Genomic DNA, 11,213 nt, shown 5'->3' with positions numbered 1-11,213 from the left:
CCTTCTCTCCACTTCAGTTCAGGTGCTTAATTCCCATAAGTTACTGGTTGAATAACACTTGTGGCGCATCAGAACAACTCTACAGCTCGCTTTGCCTTCTCCCTCTAATCTTCCGGTAACAGCACAACCATCAGACAAAGCACAAGTAGGCGGAGCGAGGGACCGAGAAATTGGGAAAATGGAGGGTGGAATGGACTAAGCGGCTGAGATAGGAGGTGACGAGTGGAGTCCGGGGTGCTGCGGTGCGAGAATGGCTCTGATCTTCAGAGGACGAAGCGGAGAAGAAGCTCGACCGTACTCTTCGATGATATTCGCCAAATCCTCGTCGGACTTTACGGTAATCATGGTCTCTAAATCTCCGTTCGGCAATGGACACTTCAATTCCACAGAGTAGCCACAGAACTCCTTAAGCTTCTCCACTAACTCTGTACATGTAATGGAGGAATCGACGGCAAGGACGCGGTTGTGGCCGCCGACGTATCGGAGCGTGCCGTCGGAGTGGCGAAGGGGCTTTGATGCAACTGGGTTTTCGTGAAATTCGATTTCTAAAGTGGGTTTCTCGGGAAAATCATCCATGGGGACTTTCTGGTTTGAAACCCCTTTAAACTACCAGCAACCTCGATGCATCCATCTTCGTGAGCAGGCGGCAGAACGGTGGTGGAGATCATGAGATTTGAAACTGAAGTTTAAGATGGTGATGGTGAGGATGAGGTCTTCTTTTCGTTGACAAGGAACGTGGGCTTCTGGGCCTGGGCCTATTGGAATTGCAGATGTGTTTTGATCTGCTTCTGAGGCTATATATATATATATATATTTATTTTTTTTAAGCTGTAGTTTTTTTTTTGTTTTTTTGTTTTACAAACAATGTGTAATTTTTTTTCGTACAAAGAATGTAATAATATTGACTTTCAATAGCAAAACACTTAATAAAACCTTATTTTTTTTATTTTTATTTTGACGTGACTGTACTCGAAGTTGAACGTTCGAGTTGCCTACGTACCCTTCCAAAGAAGAGATCAAGTCATAACGTAGTTCAAATACATACATATTTTTTGTATTTTCTTTTTGTGCCGTTTGCAGTTTTAACTCATGCAGGCAAGGAGTGTTGGTGTCGTTTGCAGTTTCAACTCGTGCAGACAAGGAGCATTTGGTGCCGTATTGCAGTTTCAGCTCGTGCAGGCAAGGAGCATTGGTGTTGCCTTTTATGCTCGTGCAGACCAGGAGCGTTGGTTCGTGCAGTTTAGGCTCGTGCGAACAAGGACCATTGGTGTTGCCTTTTATGCTCGTGCAGACCAGGAGCTTTGTGCCATGCAGTTTAGACTCGTGCGGGCAAGGAGAAATTTTTTTGGTAGATTTGTCAAGCAATTTTGGAGAAGCGTTCCTCACAATTTTCATAGCAAGGAGCTTTGACCGTGTGATTGAAGAAGTCTTCGGGCAAGAAGTCGCGCATCGTGATGGCAACGGACGATCTTTGTGTCGCAATTTCATCATCTTCAACACGTTCACGTTGCTTTGAAGGTTGACAATAGCTGCTTTGCCCCCTTTCCGATTGGCGGACTTGTGGAGGAAACGTATGCTTCTTGTGCAATTTCTTAGGAGTGACTTGAGTCCATCCTTCAACTTTGCTTGTCTTTGAGGATGCCCCCAGCGGTTGAGGTGAAAACTTTGAGTCGGAAGAGCCAGAAGTGAAGGTGGTATAGTTTGACTTCGCCACTTCGTCAAGATCTAGCTCGATGATTCCTTTCTGAGCCAACTTCATGATGAGATCTTTCAGCACGAAACATTTTTCTGTCGGATGACTGATGAAGCGGTGGAATTTACAGTACCTTGGACTGTCGGCGCGATTCATCTCTTCTGGCCGTTTGCACTCAGGCAAACTGATCACCTTCTTGTCCAACAGGTCATCTAGCATGGCAACCACATCAGAGTCGGGGAATGGATAAGTCTTCTCCTCAAGCTCCTTCAAAGTGCGTCTACGTGTCTCTTGATCACGAAAAGCTTCGGTTTGAATCGCCTTGCCTCGTGTGGATATTTTGACGGGAGATGTGTTGACCGTCATCGCTTCCTTGGTGGGTTTCCATGCAGCCTTTTCCACCTTTGTCCCAAGAACTTTGTCGTTCTTGTAGTCGGCGATCGATTCTTTCTTCCCATGATGGGCGATGCTCAACTCCATGTCATGGGCGCGAGTGGCCAATTCCTCGAAAGTCCGTGGTTTAATGCCTTGAAGGATGTATTGCAAACCCCATTGCATGCCTTGGATGCACATCTCGATTGAAGAGGTTTCCGAGAGCCTGTCTTTACAGTCGAGGCTTAGAGTGCGCCATCTGTTGATGTAGTCAATGACTGGCTCGTCCTTCCACTGTTTTGTGCTTGTTAGCTCTAGCATGCTCACAGTGCGGCGGGTGCTGTAGAAGCGGTTGAGGAATTCCCTTTCCAACTGTTCCCAGCTGTTGATGGACTCAGGCTCTAGGTCCGTGTACCACTCAAAGGCGTTTCCTTTCAGCGAGCGCACAAACTGCTTGGCGAGGTAGTCTCCCTCCGTCCCCGCGTTGTTGCAAGTTTCGACGAAATGTGCAATGTGCTGCTTTGGGTTTCCTTTTCCATCAAACTGCATGAACTTTGGTGGTTGATATCCCCTCGGCATCTTTAGGGCATCAATCTTCTTGGAATAGGGCTTCGAGTAGAACAAGGAGGTATGTGAGCTCCCTTCGTACTGTGCCTTGATGGTATTGGTGATCATCTCCTGCAGCTGCTGGATAGAAAGAGATGCCATGAGTGCCGCTGCTTGGTCTGGCTCCGGCTTCGCATCGTTTTTCTCCACCTGAGGCTCTTCTTCTTCATCATCTCTTCTCTTTAGTGGATCATTCTCTGGGTCGGGTTTATCGCCGTCCTGCGCCTCTAGTCGATTGACGAGTGCTGCAATTTGCAAGTCTTTTTCTTCCACAGTTCGGGTTAGCCTTGCGATTGCTTCATTCATCTGAGCCAGCTGCTCATCGATTGAAGTTGCTCCAATGGTCATAACTTGCATGGCTGCACTGCCGCTTGAATCGGCATCGGAGAGCATGGATTCGGAGTATTTCCTTGGGCTTCCCCCCCTTGGTGCCCTTAGTGAGGCTAAGGTGATCAAAGGCTCGTGCCTTGGGTGCTTTTGTTCCTTTGGCAGAGTTGATGCAGAGGTGAAAGAGGCGGCAGAAGTAGCTCTTGCCATGCTTCGAGTCGTGATGCCCAAAGTGACACCAGTTGCGACGAGGACGCTCTTGTTCTTTGCGCCGGTTGCGGGAACAGATTGAGCCTTCCTTGATGCCATTAATTTTGGAAGTGCGCTTGAATTTCTTGAACGGAGAAAGAGATGAGAGGCAGAGATTGTCCCACTGGGCGTGCCAATTTGTGAACACGAAAAATTCCTGAAACGAAAGAGACAAGAACGAACGCGCACAAACAAATATTTGTATTTTTGATGATTTTGGGTTACAATCTCTCTCTATTTTGATCCTCTGATTCGATCTCCGTAAGGTGTGTATTTGTGGATGTGTGATTGATCCAAAGGGCCGTTGGGCTTGATCTAAGGATGAACGTTCTTCAAGGGCCGTGGACTTGATCTTGAAGGTGGATTTGAGCGGATCTTCAAAGGGGCTTTTGGGCTTGATCTTTGAAGAACAGTGATGAACGGATCTCCAAGGGCTTTTGGGCTTGATCTTGAAGAACAGTGATGAACGGATCTTCAAGGAGTTTTGGGCTTGATCTTGAAGAACAATTGGATTTGTGGATTTGTCGACGTTGTTGATCCAAAGGGCCGTTGGGGCTTGATCTTGGATGAACGGATGATGAACGATGGTGCTTTCTTCAAGGGCCGTCGGGGCTTGATCTTGGAAGAACGATGAACGAAGAACGAAGAACACTTTCTTCAAGGGCCGTCGGGGCTTGATCTTGAATTGGTGGATGATTGTTGATCCAAAGGGCCGTTGGGGCTTGATCTTGGAAGAACGATGAACGAAGAACACTTTCTTCAAGGGCCGTCGGGGCTTGATCTTGGAAGAACGATGAACGAAGAACGAAAAAGGCTTTCTTGATTCTTCGGGAACCTGGATGCTTGAGAGCTTTGGAGTTTCAGAGCTTCAAGGTGTAATATGAATTGGTTCCCCAAATGAATGGAATGGGCTTGTATTTATAGAATTTTCCAAGGCCTAATTTTGAATATAATATTCCAGATGAAATAAGTCGTTTCTGCCAGGTGTTGACACATGTCCTATTTGATGACTTTTCCAACTCATTTCAATTTTCGTTGAGTCACACGCTACGTGTAAAATTTATGTAATACATGAGCGTTGACACTTTGATTTACCGGTCAACATTTATTTACCGAAATTTCGATGTCTACAATTGCACCTTAATGTTGCACTAAATTAAGAAATAATAGGATCAAGCCCGATTGAGCAGCGAAGAAGAGTGCAGAATTATAGATCAGCAGTTCATCATCGACAGAAATGAAGAAATGAAACTACTTCGACAAGAACGAAAAAAATGAAACAAGTAAACTCTATTATACTTCATTTTTTTCTTTAGGAGAAAAAAGGGAATTTTTTAGTGTAAAATTAAGTATGAAGCAAGTAAACTCTGATTATAACAGCAAAATAAAACCCACAAATTAGCACAAGTTAAGAAATGTACCCTCTTCTCGCTCAGACTCATAAACCAAAAGGTAAAACCCACAAACACAAAACTAAGAAAATCACATAGAAACCATACAAACCCAGATCTACTTTATTAACTAATGGCTTTCACCAAGATAAACAGAAGTTTAGAGAGAGAGAGAGAGAGAGAGGGGAGGGGGGGGTTTCTATGCGTGAGAGAGAGAGAGAGAGTGAGTGAGAGAGAGCCGGGTGTGTGTGTTCCTTGCGGAATAAGGCAAAGAGCATTGAAAAATGCAGGCTACTACAAATGGATATATGTGGGGTTCCGCCCAATTGTCTAGTGCCGCGTGTCTCTGCTGCTGGTTTGCCTTCCCAACGCTAAGCCGCTCTGTTTTCTACTTTCCTTTATTGACCCTGCCTTTTAATTTTCTTTCTGGTTTTGTCATCTTAACGCCGTTTGGGCCTCAGTTATTATTTCCGTTTTGAAATTTACAACCTTTCGCTTTCCTTACTTTTGCCAGGCTCATGCGGAAAAAAAAAAAAACTTTAACGAAAATTTTTCGGTATTGTTCAATTTAACAAAAAAATCACATTTTTATATTAAAAAATTAATTATGTTACTATTTACTTTACCCTTTATTTTGTCATTATCGTTAAAACTCAAAATTTTCAAACCCTTTTAATTAGTTTTCCTAAAAAAAATTAAAAATTAATTGGAGGTGTAACGTGAGCCTTCTCATCAATTAACCCAAATAAATTTAAGAAAAACTAATGAAAAATGCTTGAAAACTTTGAGTTTTAACGATAAGGACAAAATAAATGATAAAATGAATAGTACCATGATTGATTTTTTTAGTGTAAAAATATGGTATTTCGTTAAAGTGAATAGTACTAGGAGCTTTTCGTTAAAGTTCCTATAAATTTATGATTAGACTTCACCTACTTTACTTATTTTTAACCCACTTTATAAGTACTTTTTATCCTACACATTAAGGGCTAATGTGAGATTGTAGTGCTTCTAAAAATAATAATTTAGGGTAAATTATATAAAACTACCTTAACTATTAGGTCATTAACAGTTTCATACCTCATCTTTAAAAAGTTTCAATATCATATCTTATGTACGAATTTGTTGCAATGTTTTACCTCCGTTGCGGTGTCTGTCAATTCCTCCGTTTTATGCTGATGTGGCTAAAGTTAGGTCCCACCCTCTCCACATATGAACTTCCACATGATCTGCCATGTAGATTTCCCGCAAAAATTAATTTCCACGTCATTTTAAAAAAATTGAATTTTTTTTTTCAACATAATTTTTTCTTGCTAAAAGTAGTCCATGTCAGCTAAAAAAATAATTTTTTAAAGGGAATTTTGGAAGATAATACAACCTAAAAAAACCAAATGGAAATTCTACATAACCACATGATCCCACATCAACACATGATGTAAGTTAGAGATGAACGCAAATCCTACATAAACACATGATATAACCAAAAGATGAACTATAATTCATATAGCATCGTTAATCCATCTAACATTTATAAAGATATGCATTAGACATCCTTAAATATCCCAAAATGCACAGTGCACTGATTCAAAAAACCTACTGAAATCCATCTAGCAAAACAGTGCAAAACAGTGCATATTCAGGGTTACAAATTAGTTCAAAAAGCCAAAACAAATTCAATGTTTGTGATGTCTAATTCTAGAACCCATGTACCATAATGCAAATAAAACATGAACTAAAAAACAGCAATTTGTTACAATTTCTGGCATCTTTAGGTCTTAGTTTGCCTTGTCTTTCTCTGCTTAGTGACTCTCGGTAAATGAGCTTCAGGATTTGCAGATGAACCATCCCCTGTTTGTGATGCCTAATTTCAATGTTCATTACAAAAGGTCAGATGCAAAGCAAGGTTCTAAACTAAACTTCTTGTTGTAAACTACAAAGGAGAGGATTAGGCTTTTACCTTAGATTTCATTGTCCTCTTTTTAGGTGCAGCTTCGGCTGATGATGATGCTCTCCCTGTACTGATTTGGATGCCTATAACAAAGTATAAAGTCATTAATTAAAGGATTAAATGATTAAATGATTAAGGGTTAAAGGATTAAAGGATGAAAGGATTAAAGAAAGTACAAAATGTTACCTTTTGTCCCTTAGAGGAAGATGTCGATGATGGATCCTTGAATTATGTCCTTCTTGCTTGCATATAGTAACTTCAAAGCACCTTGCCCTTTCCTTCCTAGCTTAAGTGGCTTACGATGACCTTCAGGATTATTTGGTGGGTTGGTGGGATTTTGTTCACCATCTTTCTCCAATTCAACAGCTTCTTTGTTTTTCTTCTTCCTTGGTCTTCCAAGTTGTCTTGTATATAATGGAGGCAAGATTGGTGGGTTTTCAAAATCCTCCCACAATGACATACCATTAATTGACATTATTAAGTGAGAATAAACTTCCAAGTACCGTGTCTTTGAATAGTAAGCATCCACATAATCTTCAGGTTTTTCTCTCTTGAAATGGATGACAGATATTGCATGGTTGCAAGGTATTCTCATCAAGTCATACTTCTTACAAGAGCATGTCTTCTCAACTAAGTCCACCACATATTATTCCCCACCTCCAGCATCTACTTGAAATTTAGTCCCTCTTGACCATTGTGCAATGCACCTACCACTTAAGAGTTTGGCTTCCTCCAACTTTTTCTTAATCTTAGGGCAGAGATCTCCTACTTGCTTCATCATTATACCTCTCCTCATTTGAATTCTCTTAATCAACATAGTGTGAATCATTTGCAGCATAGTTATAATAGGCTTTTGCCTTGGCATTAGTATGACTGCATTGAATGATTCACACAAATTATTTAGCAACATGTCACACTTTGGATAGGTTTCAAAGTGGGACTTGCTCCATTGATTTGCAAGCTTCTTCACTAGCCATTTGTAGGCTTTCTCATCTAGTTTCTTAACCTCCTCCATTGCTTTTTTGAAGTGTGGAACCGTTGTTGTTTTGGCAACTGCCTATAGAGCATCTTTCAAAGTTTTCCCCTTGAACAAATTCTTATAGTTTGTGTACAAATGCCTCACATAGAATTTGTGATGGCATCTGAGAAGAATCTTTTGAAATGCTGGAATTAGCCCATTTGACTTGTAACTGATAAATGTCCATCCATTTTGGTTTTCTATACCCACATCAACATCTAGCAGTTGTAAGAACCAAATACAAGCTACCTTATTTTCTATTTCCACCAATGCATAAGCAATAACCCATGTCTCATCGTTTGGATCAATGCCAACAACACATAGTAATTGCCTTCCATGTAAAACCTTTAAGTGGCACCTATCTAAACCTATCAAAGGTCTACATCCTGCCTTTAAGCCTTCTTTGCATGCCCCAAGCAAACATATATCCTCTTAAACTTTTCCCCATCCAACTTCAACTTCACAATGCTTCCAGGGTTAGTCATTTTTACTTCCTCAGCAAAATCTCATAGTTTTGTATATTGCTCTGCATGTTTCCCTTTAATAATCTTGAAAACTTTATTCAATGCCTTATAAGCCTTCATATTTGTACACCCATGATTCCACTCGGATTCCACAGTGAATAAAAAAGATTTGACAGGCCATGTAGGATTGAGTTTTATCCGATCAAAGTACAAATCTGTGAGTAAAGAAGCAGTCATGTTCTTATTTGCCCAAGTCCTCCTATAGGTGTGGTGATCAAAGACTGTCTTGATTTGGATGTTGTTTGATCCATGCATCTTGCCAGCAGCACACATCCAAAGGCAGTCCTTTGCACACTTGATAGTAATCTTCAATTTCTTATTCCTATGAAAATGAATTTCCCTATATCCATTCACTAAGGAATACATCATGACGACTCTATTGAATTGCACACTGTCTCAAAAAATAAGCCCTAGAATAAGCTGTGGATTCTTCATGTCCATTTTCTCATTAAACTCTGGATAATGCTCTCCTTTTTTTGCCTCATTCCTCATCTTCAGAGTGTACACTTTCCAGATCATGAAAATTATAATCTGGTTCATGAACCAGATTTACCTCCCCATCTCCAGCTTCTTCAACCTCTTGTTGTCCTTCTTCTTCTTGTCTTTCATCTTCTCATTCATTGCTCTCATCAGTTTGCCTTTTTTTCCTTTTCTCAAATTGCCTTTCTGTTCTTTGCTCATATTGCACCTCATGGGCTTCCTGAATCACATCATACTTAGCAAATTTTGGGTTATCTTCATCACTCCCATAATCACTCTCTACAAAGTCATTGTCTTATTTAGGATCTTCTTCATCACTTTCTTCTTGGTCTCCTTCAAAATCGACAGGTACATCAAAGAATGTATCACCGTGTTCCCCCTCACCTTCTTCACCAACTTGTACACCTTGTTCATCAACTTGTACATCTTGTAAACCTCATTCTCGAGCAACTTGTACATCTTCAACCTCAGCCACACTTTAACCAACCATCTCTTCTTGGTGAAAACCATCATTCGAGCACATAATAGTTAACTCTTCTTCAACGAACACCCCCTTATTATCTGAGGGTCCTTCAATAGCTAGCAACCTCTTTCTTTTTCTTGGTTTACAAGTTATTGCCATAACATCCCATTCCTTATCAATTAATTCCTCAATAACCATTGTGCTTGGACCGGTGCACTCCATTGACTCCATAAAATGTTGTTCCTTGGTAAGGGTTTTTTCTGCAAACAATTATTCAATGTACATGTCTAACAATCAAGCCTTTGGAACAAAGTTGCACATCTTCTGTACATTGACATCACTCTAAATGGGGCTTCAAACCATTACTAATGTCTATATTGGGAATCTTGTAGTAGTAGTAGTTCATAAACATCTCACTATATCCTACAGCTTCCACCATATCATCTATCACATGGAGTGACATTAAGTCATTGTTGCAATAATCTATATAGGCAACTTTCCCCCCATAGTAGTATTCATGACCGGGCTCTCCACCATGATGCAAACGAATGGAAAATAGTTCTAGATAACCTAAAATTCACAAAAAATAAAAAAGAGTTAAAACCCTAGTTAATGCAGCCAACAAACCGTTGGACCACAACCCATCCCAAATGTAAACAATTGCAATTCAACATATTCAACATCCAACAACAAAGCAAAGGAAAAAGCACAAGAAGACCCAAAAGGACCCCTTTATCCAACAAATCAGTAAGCATTTTGAATAAACAAAGAAAACACTACATCTTCTTCACCAACAAACAAAGCACAAAAAAGATCCTAGTTAGTGCAGCCAACAAACCATAGGACCACAACCCACCCCAAATGTAAACAGTTGAAATTCAACATATTCAACAGCTAACAACAAATCAAAGGAAAAGACACATCATAGAAAAAAGCACAAGAGGACCCAAAAGGACCCTAGTTAGTGCAACCAGCAAATCGTAGGACCATAACCCACCCCAAATGTAAACAATTGCAATTCAACATATTCAACAGCCAACAACAAAGCAATGGAAAAAGCGCATCACAGAAAAAAGCACAATAGGACCTAAAAGGACCCCATTATCCAACAAATCAGTAAACATTTTGAATAAACAAAGAAAACACTACATCTTCTTCACCAACAAAAAAAGCACCAAAATGACCCTCCATTATCCAACAAACAAAGAAAACACTACATCTTCTTCACCAACAAACAAAACAAAAGAACTCAAATTTGAACTTTTGTTAAACAATTATCCAAATGACCGCCAGGACCACCAGCACCCAAACTACCTTTTTCCTGGCAATAATACACAAAGCACCCACCAGACCCCCTGGACCACCAACACCCAAACTAATTTTTTCTTAACAACAATAAATAAAGCACCCACATGACCCCCATTCTACAACATACCAGTAAGCATTTCGAATAAACAATCAACAAAACCCACAAATCGCCAACAAAGATTTTGGAATCAACAAACCTAGAATAACAATAATATAAAAAATAAAAAATAAGGAACCAACAAAGCACAAAACGAACTGAAATTAGTACTTACAGTAGGTAGCCGTCATTTGCTCGGGATCCTCGTGCAGATTCCACCCCATTTTGAATCATTCGAAATATTGTCAAATCCTTTGAAAACCAGAAGAACTAAGGGTTTTCAACAAAAACAAACAAAGGGAAGGTAGGCGATGACAAGACGAAATTAGGGTTTTCGCTGAATGAACTATTGATCGCGATTTGGGACAAGTGATATGAAATGAGGGTTAAGGTTCTTTGATTTGGGATCTGGAATGAAATTGAAATGGAATTGAATTAATTGCATGGTTGGGGCTTTAGGCTTCAATTTGAATTGCACGATTCACGAGGGATTTTTTTATTTTTATTATTATTATTTTTTTAAATTGTAATATACACGTGTCATCCTTTTAGATGATCCACGTGTATCAGAAATCAACGTGGAAGTTCATATGTGGAGAGGGTGGGACCAACATAAGCCACGTCAACATATAACAGAGGAATTGACAGACAACGTAACGGAGGTAGAACATTGCAACAAATTTGTAAGAAAATGTATGACATTGAAATTTTTTAAAGATGAGGTATGAAACTGTTAA

The 11,213-nt window shown here is 40.0% G+C and overlaps 1 protein-coding gene across 1 annotated transcript; it reads right to left on the bottom strand.

The window, feature by feature from the left end:
* Positions 1–195: 195 nt before the first annotated feature.
* LOC103438742 (RAF-like serine/threonine-protein kinase PRAF) lies at positions 196–576 on the bottom strand. Its single transcript, XM_008377285.1, has one exon. The coding sequence runs from the start codon at positions 574–576 to the stop codon at positions 196–198; it is 381 nt and encodes a 126-aa protein (XP_008375507.1).
* Positions 577–11,213: the final 10,637 nt, after the last annotated feature.

Source organism: Malus domestica, chromosome 07, assembly GCF_042453785.1.
Source record: "Malus domestica chromosome 07, GDT2T_hap1".
NCBI classification, from domain to species: Eukaryota; Viridiplantae; Streptophyta; class Magnoliopsida; order Rosales; family Rosaceae; genus Malus; species Malus domestica.
Note: the sequence above shows the minus strand (reverse complement) of the source record. Positions and strands in the feature narration are given on the sequence as shown.